Source organism: Danio rerio, chromosome 13 (assembly GCF_052040795.2).
Source record: "Danio rerio strain M-AB ecotype USA chromosome 13, GRCz13ab, whole genome shotgun sequence".
Lineage (NCBI taxonomy): Eukaryota > Metazoa > Chordata > Actinopteri > Cypriniformes > Danionidae > Danio > Danio rerio.
Window position 1 is genome coordinate 15,475,111 of NC_141033.1, and position 18,781 is coordinate 15,493,891.

General features: G+C 40.6%; 1 protein-coding gene across 28 annotated transcripts in view; it reads left to right on the plus strand.

The window, feature by feature from the left end:
- The window catches only part of loxl3b (lysyl oxidase-like 3b), a 176,963-nt gene that overhangs the window by 113,095 nt on the left and 45,087 nt on the right, over positions 1-18,781 (plus strand). For 26 of the 28 annotated variants that reach the window (XR_015504977.1, XM_087277610.1, XM_087277618.1 and 23 more), the window contains one exon: positions 6,712-6,871. The exons of the other annotated variants lie outside the window; for them this stretch is intronic. Coding sequence is in view for 25 of the 26 variants with exons in the window: in XM_087277610.1 (XP_087133736.1) it covers positions 6,712-6,871 (160 nt within the window). In the remaining variant the exon portion in view is untranslated. The remainder of the gene's footprint in view (positions 1-6,711; positions 6,872-18,781) is intronic. 28 annotated transcript variants of the gene reach the window in all.

Sequence of the window (18,781 nt, forward strand, 5' to 3'; positions counted from 1 at the left end):
TTTTGAGAGAGGACCTACTCTCTCAGCGACAGGGCACCATCTGGCACCCTCGCCCCGATCTTTGGAACCTCCACGTGTGGTTCTTAGTCGCGAGGAAGACTTAGGTAACCTACCGACTGCGGTGGTTAATACCATCACTCAGGCTAGAGCCCCCTCCACGAGGCGCGCCTACGCCCTGAAGTGGAGTCCATTCACTAAATGGTGCGTCTCTCGCAGAGAGCTCTATGTGCTACTTTAAATTGAATAAGTGAGTGCCGGGCACACATTGATGATGAGTGAATTTTTTTAAGAATATCATCCTACAGATCATTCGAAATTGAACCACAAAGATCATCCTCCCAAGCACTCTTAATGTTATCTGTAAGGGTAGATGACTGGTTCAGAAGTAGATTACAACATAGAAATGGAGCCTTTAGCTTGTATATTACAGGAAAGAAGATAACCTAAATGGTTTCCAGAGGGCAAAACAAGAAATTCCGGTATGAGGGATCTAACATAATCTCTTATTTGCAGGACTCTGAAAAAATCAGACTTAATCAACCCGTAATGTGATATCAACTGATCAAAAGATGCAAACACTTTGTCTATGAATAGGTCTTTAAAGCATCCCCTTATCGAACCAACTTCTGAAAGAACTGTCTTGCATTGCAGGGTGAAAAAAAGGATTTTGAACTATAGGGCTGAGAAGAGAAAAGGCGTTGCGGGCACTGTTATACAATGGTTCAGATCTTACCTCTCTGACAGGTCATTCAGGGTGTCTTGGAGGGGAGAGGTGTCCAACCTACAGCATCTAAACACTGGGGTACCTCAAGGCTCTGTTCTTGGGCCACTTCTCTTCTCCATCTACACATCATCTCTAGGACCAGTCATCCAGAGACATGGATTCTCCTACCACTGCTATGCTGATGATAACCAGCTATACCTCTCTTTTCATCCTGATGATCCCTCGGTTCCAGCTCGTATCTCAGCCTGCCTGTTGGATATTTCACACTGGATGAAAGATCATCATCTTCAGCTGAACCTCGCAAAAACGGAAATGCTTGTAGTTTCTGCCAACCCGACTCTACACCATAACTTTTCAATCCAGATGTATGGGGCAACCATTACTGCATCCAAAATGGTGAAAAGCCTTGGAGTAACGATTGATGACCAACTAAACTTCTCTGACCACATTTCTAGAACTGCTCGATCGTGCAGATTTGCACTCTATAACATCAGAAAGATCCGACCCTTCTTATCTGAACATGCAGCTCAACTCCTTGTTCAAGCTCTTGTTCTCTCCAAACTGGATTACTGCAACTCTCTACTAGCTGGGCTTTCAGCTAACTCTATCAAGCCTCTTCAACTGCTCCAGAATGCAGCAGCACGAGTTGTCTTCAATGAACCTAAACGAGCACATGTCACTCCGCTGCTAGTCCGTTTGCACTGGCTGCCAGTTGCTGCTCGCATCAAATTCAAAACTCTGATGTTTGCCTACAAAGTGATTTCTGGCCTAGCACCTTCTTATCTGCTCTCGCTTCTGCAGATCTATGTGCCCTCCAGAAACTTGCGTTCTGTGAATGAACGTCGCCACGTGGTTCCATCCCAAAGAGGGAAAAAATCACTTTCGCGAACGCTCACGCTCAATCTGCCCAGTTGGTGGAATGAACTCCCTAACTGCATCAGAACAGCAGAGTCACTCGCTATTTTCAAGAAACGACTAAAAACTCAACTATTTAGTCTCCACTTCACTTCCTAATCTGCAATTGCCTCTTTGAATATCACACTAACTGTACAAAAAAAAAAAAAAAAAAAACTAATACTTCCCTTCTTAGACTTTACAGACCTGAAACTTGCCTTTAGTACTTATTCATTGTTGCTCTTAGTTGTGTAAATTGCTTCCTTGTCCTCATTTGTAAGTCGCTTTGGATAAAAGCGTCTGCTAAATGTAAATGTAAATGTAAAAGCTATCAAAACCAAATGACCTCCTAAACTGAATCCAGATCCTTAGTGAATGTTTCACCACTGGGCAATCTGTAAAATTGTAAGAAATCAATTGCTGCTTGGCCGCAAGTAAAGCCGGAAGAGAAATTTGATTATGAGTATGCATCTCCATATCTACTTAGGATGGTTTATTAGGCTGCAAATGATATTGCCACCAATGTGTATTACGCATATTCGCTGCCCAATAATAAAACTTTAAAAATTATAATAAAAAATACACCTGGCCATTTGAAGGTGTGCTTTCTTGAACCTAGGATGTTTGATTTCAAATGAAATTAGAGATGACTGAATCTAAAGATTTTTAAAAAGAAAAAGGAAATTTCGGAAGGACTGTCATCTTAATAGAATAATGCGCCCTATAAGTGATAACTTTAAAGGCGACCACTTAGAGAGATCTGTCTTGGTTCGTTCCAAGAGCAGACCAAAATTATGTTTAAACAGCTGTTTATACTGGCGGGTAATACAAACACCAAGATAAGTCAATTTATTTTTAATTATCTTCAGAGGTATATTAGAGTACTGCAACTGCTTATCTACCATGTTTATTGGGAAAAGTTCACTCTTTTGTAAATTAAGCTTATAGCCTTAGAGCCTACCAAAGTTCTCTAGCAAAGTTTGAGCCGGGGGCAGGGAAATCTGTGGATTAGATATATAAAGCAGTAAATCGTCTGCATATAATGTTACCTTGTGCATGGTATCCCTTCGTGTAATCCCGGCAATTTGCTGACATTCACGTAGAGCGATTGCCAGTGGCTCGATGGCAAGAGCAAATAATAATGGACTTAATGGACAACACTGCCTGGTTCCACGCTGCAGATTAAATGAACGGGACTGCAACCCATCGCTTAAGACTACAGCAGAAGGTGTATTATATAGTAATTTAATCCATGAGAGAAAGTTAGGGCCAAATCCAAATTTTTCTAAAGCTAGAAAAAGGTAGTACCACTCTATTCTATCGAATGTTTTCTCAGCATCTAGAGAAACTACACATTCTGGAATAGAGTGGTGCTGAGAATAAATTTTATTTAGCAAGCAGCGAATATTAAAAAATAAATGGCGGTTTTTAATAAAGCCTGTCTGATCAGGAGAGATTCTTGTGAAACAGGTTCCTCCAAAGATTTTCTAATGTCAGTGGGTAAGGTGGGAACCTGTATTTGAGCAAAAAAAATTGTAATATCTTCTTGTGAAGGGGAATCAGTAGTATATAAAGTAAAATAAAAGTCCCTATATTTATCGTTAATGATGTTTTGGTCAGTTGTAATCTCACCATTATTTAGACGGATACTACTAATAATTTGCTTTGCCTTAAACCAACGTTGTTGGTTGGCTAATAACTTTCCAGATTTTCCCCGCTCTCATGAAACACACTTCTAGTTCTTCTCAAAAGGAATTCTATCTCACCAGTTGACAATAAATCCAACTCTGCCTCCAGTTTGCAGCGTCTCTTCATCAGCTATTTTTTTTAATTTCATCAGCTAAGGATATTTGTTTTTCTTTCAACTTTCTCTTCCTAATGGCATTATATGAAATTATTTGGCCTCTGATATATGCTTTAAGAGCATCCCAGACTATTATATTAGAAAGATCTGGGGAAACATTAACACTCAAAAATAAGGAGATTTGGTCAGAAATAAATCCAACAAAATCATCATCTGCTAAAAGTGAGGTATTAAGCTGCCAGCTCCTCCTTAGAGAGGGCAAGTTTGAAAACTTTAAATCAAGAATAAGGGGAGCGTGATCTGAAAGGATAATACTTTGGTATGCACAGTAACAAACATTAGAGATCAGAGCATTGTCCAAAACAAAATAGTCAATTCGAGAATAAGAATAATGAACATTTAAAAAAAGGAGTATTCTCTTTTTTGCGGGTTTAGAAAATGCCAAATATCGGAGAGCATATAATTTAGAAGAAGAGCGGTCTAAGATTGCGTCCAAACAACAATTAAAATCACCCCCAAGAATAAGAGAATGAGAATTAAGATCTGGAAGGAGTGAAATGTTTAAAAAAAAAGTGATATCATCAAAATTTGGGGCATAAAAATTAGCTTAAATTAAATTCTTTTTACATAGAGTGCCTGTAACAATAATGGAACGTCCGTTTTTATCTGCTATTATGTTGTTTGGGGTAAAAGGCACGTTCTTGTCAATCAAAATTGCCACACCTCTCGCCTTAGCTTGAAATGATGAATGAAAAAACTGCCCATTCCACTTCTGATTAAGATAAGGATGATTCCTATTATGCAAATGAGTCTCTTGCAGAAAAGCAATATCTGCTTTGTGCAGTCGGAGATGTGCAAGAATTTTATTTCTTTTCACTATGTTATTTAGGCCCTTGACGTTCCAGCTTATTAATCTCAACTCCCTACCTATAGTTACAAAAAAGCGGGCTGTAGATGAAATGTAGAAATAAAGAAAATAAAAATAAAAGGAAAAATAAATAAATTAATTAAAACTGAAGCCCCTTATATTAACACTTAGTATAGAAAATGCTACATATAAAAATATGAAATTATCATGGCACCATCCCGTAATGAACTACAACCCTCCCACTAGATCAACCCAACCCCCTAGAGACTTTGTTATTAACATAAACATATAACATATAAAGTATAACATTAACATACGTTCAAAAATCCCCAGTGCAATTTACACTCTTCCTTCATCTCTCCTTACCTTATATAAACTCAACCCTGTATTTCAAGAAGTCCTCCTTAAATAACATGACATCTTTTATCATTAGAACAGTGGCATAACCTTTCCACTTTATAAAAACGAAATCAGGTAAAACTATTCAAAAGCGTATAACGTTAATGTCCTCTACGAAGCATTAGAGTGAGATCCTAGAAAGTTCTTGGTCTCTTCAACCGAGGCAACTTTTGCTCACCAGCTTTTGTCGTAATTCTCAGTCTTGCCGGGAAGAGGAGGGATGGTTTGAAACCCTGATTGTACAGTTCTGCCATAACTCCGCGATATTGTGTGTGTTGCTCCACAACCTCAGGGCTGTAGTCATCGTATATAGCGATCGGTTTGTCCTGGTATTGTAACGAGCCTCTTCGTTTCCAAGCCTCTCGCATCACAGCCTCTTTAATCTGATAGCAGTGAGGGCGAGCTATCACAGCTCTTGGTTTTCCTCCTTGCTTCAGTTTGGCCACAAGAGCGCGGTGCGCCCTGTCGATCTCCGGTGGGGATGATAGGATTTGCTCGCCCATAACATCCACCAGGAACTGCGAAAAAAAACAGAGGGTCAAGGACCCTCGACGGATTCTGGCACTCCGATAATTCTGATGTTATTGCGCCGACTTCGACCCTCCAAGTCTGACGTTTTAGCTTTTAGCTTAGCATATCTCTCAGTTAGCTCAGAACAGGTCACTTCTAGCAAGAGAATTCGCTCACTGAGAAGGTCGACATTCGATTCTAGCGAAGTAATTCGCGTACCTTGATCCAGCATCACTGTTTGAACCGAGTCCAGTTTTGTTTCCAAAGATATCAAGGCGGCTTTAAACTCAGTAGACAGGGCCTCTCTATGTTCTTCCAGAAGGCTAGTTAAGGCCCCCATGTTAAACTCCGTGTGCGCTGCGGTACCATCGTCTTTAGGAGGGTCTTTTTTCCCAGATTTGCCAGACTTCGATGCCATTTTTAGTTTTTTTAAACGTTAAACATGTTCACAGTCAAGCACTAAGTAGTAAATAAATAAATAAAGTGGTTGAGGATTAAAGAATTGAAGAAAACACAGGTCCACAGGGACCTCGAGACAAGCTCGAGGTCTACTCCATTCACGCCCGCAACCGGAAGTCGAATATAAAGTTTTAATCATTATTAAGAGGTTAAGTGAATTAAAATGGCATCAAATTACAGCAGGTTAATGTTAACATTACTTTGATTAAGCTTAAACTTAAGACTTAAGCTGCGATCACACTGCACTTTTGCTGCATTGGAAAGTTCAAGCTTGGTGAACTCTGACCTGCGAAATCGCATCATATGATTGCGTGAGACCCACAGATCATATCAAACATCAGGATCAAAACATGACCTCTGTGGACAGAAATTTAAAAGATGTACTCATCGCTCGTTTTCTTAATGTCTTATCATCTTGTTGAATCCTGCCCCTTTTCGCAGCGCTGCACGACAGAATTTCGCAAGCTCAAACTCTAGTTTGACTGCAGCATTAGCCTGAGAGTTAACCTGCCCTAGACCAAGCTAGTTTCCCAGCATAAGTTGTCTGAGAAACTATCGTAAATTTTATTTATGAAACCGAATCCACCGTTAATAAACCTGACCTACAAAAATAAGCCTGGCTTATTCTGTAAGCTTGGGTTATGGAACCGGCCCCAGGTCATACCTATATGAAAAGATTTGAAATAGATTTTTTTTTTTCTCTAATATTGCAATATTCAATTAAGGACAATTGAGCACATTTTAGAATTCTCTTTTTCATGATTAAGATATAATAATAAACATATTTTTTGTATTTAAATTTAAAGGTGATGTAACCATTATTTTTGCAGGTCACAAATTCGTTGTAATTTTTGATGGCTTCCAAAAGGTATTAAGATTAAAGAAGTGTTAAAAACGTAACATTATGATTTTCAAATAGTTAAGAAAACAGCATTTTAAAGCCACACATTTAGTTTGGTGTTAGTCCAATGAATGTGTGATAATTTACCTTCATAGAAAACTACTGATCTCTGTCTGTCTGTGTTTGTGTCCTTTGATGCTTGTTTTACGAAGGAAACGTGGTATTGGGACAGCAGTAATGTGACAGACATGGTCATGAGTGGAGTGAAGTGTACCGGTGATGAGATGTCCATCAGCCAATGCCAACACCACAGAACTGTAAACTGCCAAAAAGCAGCCGCGCGTTTTGCTGCTGGAGTGATCTGCTCAGAGAGTGAGTGTCCTTACTTTCATACACAAGCAGACAACAGCACTTGTAAATGGCACTTAAATTCCTCTCACATCTGACATTATTAAGCTAGTGGCATGTTAAAGGGATAGTCACAATTTGCTGCTAAGTTCACTCTTACGCCCCATTTACATGGGGCTTCAGCATCAACGCTAAGACAGAGGCCTTGTCTGAAGTTGGGGCTGACGCGAAATTAGTCAGCAATAGGCCACTGTCTGAGCTGGTGTATTTGCATACAGCAATCTGATTGGCTGACGCTTTCATCGGCACTAGAAAAGTTGAGCAAGTCCCAACTTCTGCAGCAAGCAACGCCTCTGAAGCAATGACAAAGGATCCACAATGCAGTTCGGCATCGCCTGACGTCACCCATTCAAAGTGAATGGGAAGCGTTAAAGCTGATGCCCTTTGTGAATGGGGCGTTAAGCCCTGCTTACACTGTGAGATTTCAACATCGATTTTGTCATCTGAGACAAATTTGGGAAATCCTAAAATATTCCTGAAATCCTTGGCTAAAATCGGTGATCTTTGATAGGTGTTTTGACATGTTCACTGACAGCCCCTTAGTGCCCGTTGCGATGAGATTTTCCCTCCAATGAAGTTCTGGCAGTGTCAGAAGAATTCAGACACTTTCCTGCAGTGTGACTACAGGCTCGTTTGAGGTGCGCCTGCAATGTAGACGAGAGCAGTAACGCCCATTCACTTGGGGCTTCAGTGTCAACGCTTGTCAGAGGGTGTGTCTGAAGTTAGGGCTGACGTGATCATCAAAGCAGCGTCAGCTAATGAAATTAGTCAGCAATAGGCCACTGTCTGAGCTGGTGTGTTTGCATACAGCGATCTGATCGGCTGACACTTCCGTCGGCACTAGAAAAGGCACCGACGGATCCACAATGCAGTTGGGCAACACTTGACGTCACCCACTCAAAGTGAGTGGGAAGCGTTGAAGCTGACGCCCCGTGTTAATGGGGCTTAAGAGGAGGGCTCAAAAAATACAACAGAAGTTAGACATTTCCCAGATCTTGCTGTTCTGCTGCCTGGAAACGCCACCAGTGATTGAGATTGCATTTGCATTTATCGCGGACAAATGACCTCTTGAAAAAAATACAATGGTAATTTATAGTAAATATTATAGTATTTTGAACATATTTTTTAGTATTAGGTTATGTTTATAGTTGTTGTGATACCATAGCAACTATATAATTTAAATAGGCTATTTTATAATATGGTTCAAAAACACTACAGTATTCCTATAAATTACCATAATATTTTTTAATGAAGGAGTGGATGTAATTAAAATATCACTGTTTTTACAAAAAAGATGGTCACAATCACATTGATTGTGATTGTGAAGATGAAAAGCTCATTACTTAAAAGGGTGTTTTTTTAATTTAAAATATAAATCTGTATAATCAACAGTGGTAAGTGTTAAAAGAATAACAAAATAAACAGCTTATACAGCAAGAAAGGTTTCAAAAAATCTAATTTGGCTTCATTATAAATTGATTAGCTATAGCAAGATGCTTTTGAGCGACAGGTCAAGACAATTGTTTGTTTGTTTGTTTGTTTTGCTAGGAATGTGCCTAGAATTTGGCATGTTATTGAATAAGTGGTCCATTTCTTTTTTTTTTTTTTTTTTTTGTGAACAATTGTATTTATTATTTCAAATTGTTGTTTAATATAGAGAGCATACAGCATACGACCATATCATGAAACGACCCCGAATCCCCACCCCCACCCAGATAGACTTGTTCTATAATGACAAAAGTTAAAAGCTTGCTGTGTTATATAAAAAAAGTAAAAAAAAAATGTAAAGCCAAATATACAGTAGAAGTTAGGTAAGTACAAATAAATAACTATATATATATATAAATATATATATATATATATATATATATATATATATATATCATGAGATATATAAAGACCATATAAACAGAAATTTATTTGACAAAATGAGAAGTTAAATTCCATTTTGACTGAGCTCCATGCATGCGCGCTGTTGTCGAGCAAAGTTAGGCCCCATTGATGTCTACTCATAATAAGAGGAGGGATTCAGCAGCAGACCAAATTTTTCTTAGCAGCTGTGAAGGCAGCTAAGAGTAAGTTCTTTTGTTGCATTGAGAGTGACATGTTAGAAAAATCGTTAAGGAAAAAGCATACTGGAGTCAGATCTACATCTTTTCCTTAAAAAAATAAGTGTCATGAGCCAGCTGAGACCAAAAGGAGTAAAGTGCAGGACAATTCCCAATAATAATGAAAATAAGTGCCAACTGTCCTCTGTGAGCATAAATTACAATCTGGGGAAGGTGATAAATGCATATAGAATCATTTTACAGGGGATAAGTAGAGTCTATGCAATAGTTTCAAATGTATCATTTGATGATACAGATTTTTTGACAAAGGATGAAATAGTGTCCCAAGTTTGGTCAGAAAATAAAGATTCTACATCTTCACTGATATCCTTAGACCAAATAGTAGTAATGGATAGTGATTTGTAAGAATTTTTAAGAGAGGCATATATAAGTGAAGCAGAAGTAACAGATATAGATATATAACAAATATTAGGTGTAATTATCTTCCGCAAAGGATGTACAGGCAATTGTGCACCCAAGGGAATGCAATATGCGCAAATTGTGATTCTAATGCGAAGATACATTAAAAAAACGTTTCTGGTAAACTTAAATGGTACTTAATGTCTTGAAATGATTTTAGGCCTTTATCATCATAAATATCGTCCAATGATTTAACATTGCATTTCTCCCAGTGTGAACAGTGAAAAGGAATTTTCCCTGATAAAAAATTATAAATATAACAACAAGGGCGAGTGTCTGTACTACTCCACATTTGGTTCATTTTTTTTAGTTATTGACCTCCAGATAGAAATGAAATGTGTGATGATAGGGCCAAAACGAAGTTTACATTGCCTCAGAGAGAGACTGGAAAAAAACAAATATTCTAAGTTATGTGGGAAAACAATAGCTTTTTCAATTTCCTGCCATGACGTGAAACATTAGGATTGAACCAAGATGATAATGCAAGGAGGTGAGATAAGTCTGCATACAATAAAAAATTTGGGAGCTACCAACCTCCATCTGTTTTGCTATGATGTAAACAGTAGACAGCTTAATTCAAGGTCATTTGCCATTCCAATTATAGTGTGAGATTATAGAATACATTTTTTTCCAGTAACCAATTGGTGGAGATAGAGGAATCATAAAAGAATAAAAGTTATTACGAGGAAGGATATTTATTTTTATGACAGACATTCTAGCGTGGAGGGAGGTAGGGAAGTGTGTCCAGTTTGCCAGATCTGAGGTGACCTTGGTTAACTTGTTGTTAATATTGTTTATTATTTATTCATTATTTATTATTTCATTGTTTATATCATTGTTTATTATTTATTTATTATTTATTATTATTTATGGTTAATATTGTTTATTCAAAACAATATCCTGTAGAGATGGATAAATATGTACACCAACATATTTGAAGGAGTGTACCACAGGAATATACCTAAAGTATGTTGTAGACTCCACATTAAAATTAAGAGGAAACAGAGATGACTTAGACCAATTAATTGTATACCCAGATAGGGTGCTAAATTTACTGAACAATGTTAAAACGTGGGGGACTGTTTGAGCTGGTTTATTTAAAAAAATTAAAATACCATCAGCAAATGATATGTGATGTGTGGTGTTCCTAACTGAAATGGGAAGTATTAATTCTGATTGACGTACAGCTTGGGCCAGTGGTTCTAAAGATCAAGAGCAAATAACAGTGGAGACAGAGGACACCCTTGACGTGTGCCTCTTTAAATAGAAAAAGATTGTCAAGATATATGACCTGTGAGTATAGTGGCTATGGGATTGGCATATTGTATTTTGATAATTTTTTTAAAATTTAAAGTACCGCCCACAAATAATCCCATTCTAAATAGTTGAAGGCTTTCATTGCATCGAGTGATAGTATAGCATAAAGAGAATTCCTGTGCTCAGATGAATAGATGATCTGAAGAAGTCTTTGTAGATTACTTGAAGCAGAGCGGGATTTCATAAACCCTGTTTGGTTGTGATGTACAAGTTTGGTCATATGACCTTTAGATGGCTGGCAAGGAGTTTTGCATAAATTTTAAAGGTCTTTGCCGATTAACGGAAGTGGGCGGTAATTAGAACATAATAAGGGGTCTTTATCTTTTTTTAATAACAGGGATATAATAGCCACATTCATGTTTTGAGGAAAAGATCCATGATCAATTGAACATTGCAACATGTGTAACAAATAGGGACCCAGAGTAGACCAAAAATACAAATATAATTCCTCTGGTATGCCATCTAGGCCTAGGGATTTCCCTTTGCGTATGCGTTTGATAGAAGATTCTAACTCAGTAAATGATAAAGTTTTATCTAACAGCTCAGAATCTGTTTCTGACAGATGCGGAAGATTAAGAGTAGATAAAAAGGAAGAGTAGGACAGGGGTTTGCAACTAGAATTAGTTGTTATATAGGTTATTGTAAAACGAGTGCAACGTATTATTTATGCTTTTTTGATAAGTCAAAATATCTCCATTTCGAGATTTCACTGTAGTAATGTTGGCAAATTTTTCACTGTTACGTAATCTTGATGCCAATAAATGACTAGATCTGCTGCCTTGAAAATAGTAGTTTTGTCTGGACCTTTGAATCAGAAATTCAGCTTTGTATCTATATAATATATTTAATTCCTTTTTAATTATTTCAATTGAAGCTGCTGTACTGTCAGAAAAAGATCGATCTGCTCTAGTGTTTGCAGATTAGACTCTAAATCAGAGATTTACTTACGATTACTTTTTTGCCGAAAGGACGCAAATAAAATTGAAAAATTTCTTACAAAACCCTTAATCGCTTGCCATAATGGCCAAGGCTCTACTGAGCCTTTATTTATATCGATAATTTACGTAGTTTCAATCTAAATTACTCACAAAATATTTCATCCTTTAATAAGTTTGTATTAAAGCGCCATCTTGAGGCATGTGGGGGATGTTGATTAAATGAGAGCTTCACAAAATTACTACATCACTTACAATCACAATTATGACACCACTGATCAGACAAAGTAACGGGGAAGATATCACCTTGATGTATCATTGTAGTCATAGAAGATGAAAGAAAAATGTAACAAAATCTAGCGCAATATGGGACCAGGGTCTCGATGGCACTGACAGCGGCTGAAGAAGTCCAGCAGGGGGGCGATTGGAAGTCCTAGAAACAGCACAAACTGAGCAAGCCAACACAAATTCCCTTATGTCACGAGCCATAACTGGCCACCAGAATAGTTGTTTGACTAGAGACAAGGTACGACTCAGCCCAGGATGACAGGCCAACTTGGAAGAGTGACCCCAACGTATGACGTCAGACCGTAATTCCTCTGGCACAAATAAATGACCCGGTGGGCATCCAGGTGGAGGCGTTACCCCTTCTAAGGCCATGCAGACCCTCAACTCGATCTCCCAGGTGACAGCAGAGATAAAAAGTCTGCATGGCACGATGGCTTCAGGAGATGATGCATGCTTGGAGTGATCAAAAATTCGAGAAAGTGCATCAGGTTTAACATTCTTGGAACCTGGTCGGTGCGAGATGGAAAAATCGAATAGTCCGAAAAATAAAGCCCACCGCGCCTGCCTAGAGTTCAATCTTTTGGCGGATTGTATGTACTCCAGATTTTTATGATCTGTCCAAACGATAAAGGGAACCCCCAAACCCTCTAGCCAATGACGCCACTCTTCCAACGCAAGCTTGACAGCCAGCAGGTCTCGATTACCAATACCATTTATCGCCCTCTCGAATACGGACCAAATGGTAAAAGCGATCTAATTTTGCGAAAAAGGACGCCCCCTGCAGACATTCGAAGGCAGAAGACATCAGCGGCAAAGGATAAGTACTCTTCACCGTGATAGCGTTCAGCCCTCGATAGTCTATACAAGGACGGAGGGAGCCATCTTTTTTCACAAAAAAAACAAAAAAAACGCCCCTGCTGGTGATGAAGAAGGACGGATGATCTCAGCTGCTAGAGAATCAGAAATGTATTTCTCCATGGCCTCCCTCTCTGGAGCGGAGAGTGAATAAAGTTTGCCTTTAGGCGGAGACGTACCTGGAAATAACTCTATAGCACAGTCATAGGGACGATATGGAGGCAGAGAAGCAGCTCGAGACTTACTAAACACTGTCTTCAGGTCGAGGTACTGACTGGGCATGTTTGACAGATCCATGTGTTCCTCCTGAAAAACAGAGCGAGACACAGAAGAACAGGCAGACAACAGACACGTAGCATGACAGCTCTCACTCAAAGAAATTATTGATTCCTGCCTCCAATTAATATGTGGATTGTGCATTACCAGCCATGGATGCCCAAGGACCACTGGAGTGACAGGGGCTTCTGTTAAAAAAAAAAAGAATAATTTCAGAGTGGTTACCAGATGTGATCAATCTTATAGGACCAGTGGAATGAGTAATGGAAGGAAGAGAGAACCCATTGAGCGCATGAACAGATAAACGTTGCGAGAGAGAAATTACAGGAAGTCCAAGTCTTTGAACTAAATCAGAGTCAATAAAATTTCCCTCCACACCAGAGTCAATAAGTGCTTTAGTCATAAAATTCCCAGATGACCACTCCAACTTAACCTTCATAAGTGTGTTTGCAAGAGAGGATTTGTCCAAAGATACCCTACACGTCAGTAACCTCTTACCTACTGACGGGCTCTGGCTTTTACGGGACAATGAGCTGCGATGTGATTCGCACCAGCGCAGTACATACACAGTCCCTCGCTGCGGCGTCTGCGCTTCTCCTCCAGCGACAGCCTAGAGCAGCCCATCTGCAAGGGTTCAGGTTCCGAGAAAGGCATTTCCACTGGCCCCGTAAATACAGTGGCAGCCGGAAGAGGGGAGTTCTTCAAGGCGTGAGTGTGTCGCGTGTGTCTCTCACGGAGCCGAATCCACGCGGATGGCTAAATCAATGAGTCCATCCAGAGTTTTAGGAAGATCCAAAGCAAAGATCTCGTCTTTTATACGGCCTGCTAGCCCGTGGAGAAAGACGTCCCACTGTGCCTGAGTGTTCCACTCACTCTCCGCCGCCAGGGTGCGGAACTCAATGGAGTAGTCAGCAACACTCCGTTGCCCCTGCTGCAACTCCGTGAGCATCCGGGCCGCCTCTCTGCCCGCCGCGGCTCGATCAAAAAACCTTTTTCAGTTCCTCAGAAAAGGCTTTAAACGTAGAACAACATGGGAGTTTCTTCTCCCACACAGCGGTTCCCCAAAGCGCCGCTCTTCCAGTGAGAAGCGTGATGGCAAACACTACTTTCGATTCCTCCGTGGGAAACGAGGAAGGCTGCAAGGAGAAGTACAGTGAGCATTTCGCCAAAAAGGCACGACACAACTCCGGTTCTCCGGAGTTGAAGGCTGGGGGTGGGAGGCGAGGTTCGGTAGATCGAGCAGCTTGATCAGACACGGACACTACCGGTGGACTAATGTTAGCTGCAACAGGCTGCTGGACCCCAGTAGTATAAAGATGTTGCAGCTGTGTGGTGAGTTCAGACACCTTTGTTACCAACGCTTGGATAGCGCGACTGGTGTTGTTCATCTGCTCATCTTGCCTGTCCATGGGTGTGGTGGCCTGCGAAACAAACTCAGCCAGGCCGGGGATACTCGCTGGATCCATGTTTGATCAGTCTGTTCTGTCACGACACTATACGAAAAGGATCCAATTGCAAGTGTTTAATAAAAGGAAAAATGTAACAAAGGATTCCACTGGAGTGAACTGGAGACAAGAAAGTTCAAAACAAGAGAGCCACAGGTCACAATGAAGACTTTAATGAACAACGGAGGATTCTGGAAAACAACAGACAGAAACAAGACAAACAACGGACTGATAACCAGAACATACCACATGAGGAAATATATAGCCAGGCAAATAAGGACCAGCTGGAAGATGATTAAGTCAGCTGATGACGCACCCCATTTTCACTCGTTAGTTACAGACACTTGTCAGATTTTAATTTAGAGAGCGGGCGCAAGGTTGACTGCATGTTTACATAGCAGAAAAGTGCGTGCTTTTACGGGCGTGACGTGGAGCTGATCCACCAATAGCAGCACATTATGACAATGACCAATCAGAGTCACTTAAGGGCGGGCCTTTTAGAGGAACTAGGAAATATGACAGTCGTTTTCATGTTAGCTGAGCTGTGTATAATCAAAGTGAGAAATATGAAAAAATTACGCGATTTCCTTCAAGTGAAACATAAGCACACATTGCTTTACATCTTATAAACACAACCAAGCCTTAAAATTACATTCTGCACCACCCCTTTAAATATCACAACGTATCCACTAACGAAAATAAGCTTATACACTGTTTAAAGGGCACCTATTTTACCCCTTTTTATGGTTTAATATTGTATTAAGGTTCTTTTGAGTGTGCCAGTTTAGGTTCAGTTTAAAACACAGTTTAGATTTTTTTCATTATAACGTTGTGTCATGTTGGGTGATAAAATGTGTCATGTTGGGGCGTGTACACAGCTTGCTGTTTTATGGGCGTGTTGCTTCACATAAAAATTAGTTTCGGCTTCCCGCTCAAGAGGGCGGAGCCAAGAGCTCACCCGCTCTGTGTTTGCAACAGACAGGCAGACTGAGAGAAGGTGCAGGAGTGAGAGGATTGGCATTCAGCCGTACATGTACGACTTGGACACAGACCAAGCAGAGAATACAAAATCATTTGTGTCTTTGTACGGTTTTACAGTCAACTGTGTGCTAGTTTCAAGTGCTGAGCTTGTACACTGAAACATAAACTACGCACACTGAATTAACTTTGACTGAGGCACCGAATGCACCGCTCGAAGCCGCGACACGGCACACCAGAAACTCTCTGTGGAGTTTCAAGTTGTCTTCAAGTTGGCGGCTGGGTGCTGTGGACAGCCGCCAACTTAGGGCACCGTTGGTGTCCCCTGATGGAAATGTGTTTAGAGTTCTAAAATGTGTGGCGCGACAATTTGGGACACTTCACGTTTCTGCCGCGCCACACATTTTAGAACTCTAAACACGTTTCCATCAGGGGACACCAACGGTGCCCTAAGTCGGAGGCTGTCCGCAGCACCCAGCCGCCAACTTGAAGCACCGCAGCGTGCACCCCTACAGAAACTCACGCCTAGAATTCCAAAATGCGTGGCGCGACGTTGATGCAGAGCGGAGCTTCTGGTGTGTGACCTGCAGGCAAATTTGATATTTTATTTCCAATGAAGAAATGCGCACATGAGGCAACGCGCTTGCACTTTTCCAGCTGTACCTAGTTAAAATTACAGGGAGCTTCTGTGAACATGAGAAATGCTAACAGCTCAAGTTTAAGGCAGACGCAATGAAGACATGTTTGCAAACCTACTTAAAGGTACAACCAATAATTTTGATTAGAGCTATAATGTGGAGAATATTGATCTTGTGTTGAGCCCAATGAGCCTTGCATCTTACAATAGAGCAGGGATATTCCTTTAGGGATTTTGCTTTGCTTTTAGTGATTTTTTTCACACTTAAAATGCCGGACGTGAAACGACAATCTGAGGATTAGGTGATGCGAGCCTGTCAATCAATGTTGGTAGGCGGGGGGACCGCACTCCTACGTCAAGTTGCGGTCGCTCTGAAAACTACTCCAATTGGTGCACTGTTTTTACATTGTTAAATTTTAAAAAAAGCACTGGGTGTGTTTATATCACCCTAATATGACGGTCTATACACTTTAATCACACACACGTTAATAATAACCTTTATTTAACCAGGTAAGTCAATTGAGAACCAGTTCTCATTTACAATGACGACCTGGCCAAGAGGCAACATGGAAAGCAGATACAGTACAAAGCACTAGGGACACAATACAATAATAACACAAATGCAGATAATAGCATATAAAACCAACAAAAAACTAAAAACAAGCACAGTGATCTTGAAATATTGACTGAATAGAATTTTTAAAAGATGATAGCGGAATGAAAGTGCTGAGCTTTAAGGTATGCTGCAGATGATTCCAAGCATCAGCAGCAGAAAACTGAAAAGAGTTTGGACAGACACACACGTCTGTCCAAACAGCTTAAAAAGTAGATTTTTTACGATAGGTGCCCTTTAAAATGTAGAGAAGAAGTCGTTTGTGAAAAAGAGGTTTTATTTACTTACCTATCAAGGTCAGGGGACATTACAGTATTCATATCTGCTCCTATTATTAACTCACAATCGGATAAATCTGTAAGATACCTGGATAATTTTGCATAAAAACTTGGCTCTGGGCTACATGGGGCATAAACTGAAAGAAAAACTATCTTCTGTTATCAATCACAGACTTTATATAAGCTATTCTACCCCCCATTATCACCTTGTCTGTCTATTATAGATAAATGAATTTTCCTTCTAGCGATGATTAACACTCCTTTAGTTTTATTGTCAGATGCAGCAAATGAGACTACTTTATAATATTTATTGTTGCACCTATGAATATTCTTCTCTAGTAGATGTGATTCCTGAACTAAGGCAACAGTAACTTTTCTTTATTGTAATAAATCCAAAAAACTTAAACGCGCTTATGTGAGTGATTAATGCCATTAATATTATAGCTAAGTATGCTCAACTCAGTCATAACTATTAAACAACAATGTAAATCGAATGGATAAGATGTAATAGAAACGTTCGAGGTTACAGAAGTAACCCTTCGTTCCCCGAGGAGGAGAACGGAAGTGCTATAAGTGGATTTGATCTTTGTGAAAATCCACGGATTGTAGGGGTTCGGTTCAGAAGCCGCTTGTCTGAAAGAGTATTGAACGGGCCAATGAATGAAATGAATTGGCAGCGTAAGCTTGCCAAGCATATAATCCCAATTATCCCAGCATATAAGCACACCTGGAGCGATCAAACGGCATCCTTTTGAGCTGAAGAGACTTTCAAACAGCTAAGGGACAGTCATTATGGCAACGGAGTTTAGCACTTCCGTTCCCCTCCTCGGGGAATGAAGGGTTACTTGTGTAACCTCAAACGTTCCCCTTCGGTTGGGGAACTCCAGTGCTATAAGTGGATTTGATCTTTGTGAAACTGCCCAGAGAGATCTAAAAGGGCTGCTCAGATGATCTAAAATTCTGAGTACGGTCAACATAATGCGCAGAGCGAAAACTGGACAAAGTAAAGAAAGGGCTGGGTCTGCCTCCTCCGGGGGCAGCGCTTGCAGGTTCACTACTGTGTGGAACACAGCTGTCTTCAGGGACATAAATCTTAGAGATACTGATTCGAGTGGCTCAAAGGGATCTGGTCGCAAACTCGTGAGAACGAGGTTGAGATCCCAAGAGGGCATGAGAGGAGGGCGAGATGGATTGATTCGCCTAGCACCGCTAAGGAACCGGATGATGAGGTCATGCTTTCCCACGGTGCCGCCAGCTACCGCGTTATGATAAGCGGAGATGGCGGCCACGTAAACCTTGAGAGTGGAGGGCGACAGCCTGCTGTCCAACTTCTCTTGAAGGAAAGAGAGCACAACACTAATCTGGCAGTTTCAGGGGTCTTCTCTGCGAGAGACGCACCATTCAGTGAATAGACTCCACTTCAGGGCGTAGGCGCGCCTCGTGGAGGGGGCTCTAGCCTGAGTGATGGTATTAACCACCGCAGTCGGTAGGTTACCTAAGTCTTCCTCGTGTCTAAGGACCACACGTGGAGGTTCCAAAGATCGAGGCGAGGCCCCCCAGTTCTGATATCCAGGTCCGATTGGGCCAAGGGGGCGTAACTAGCAGAACCTGTTCCTCGACCTCCCTGACCTTGCACAGTACCTGCACGAGCAGGCTCACTGGGGGAAATGCATACTTGCGCATGCCCCAAGGCCAGCTGTGGGCCAGTGGATCCGTGCCAAGAG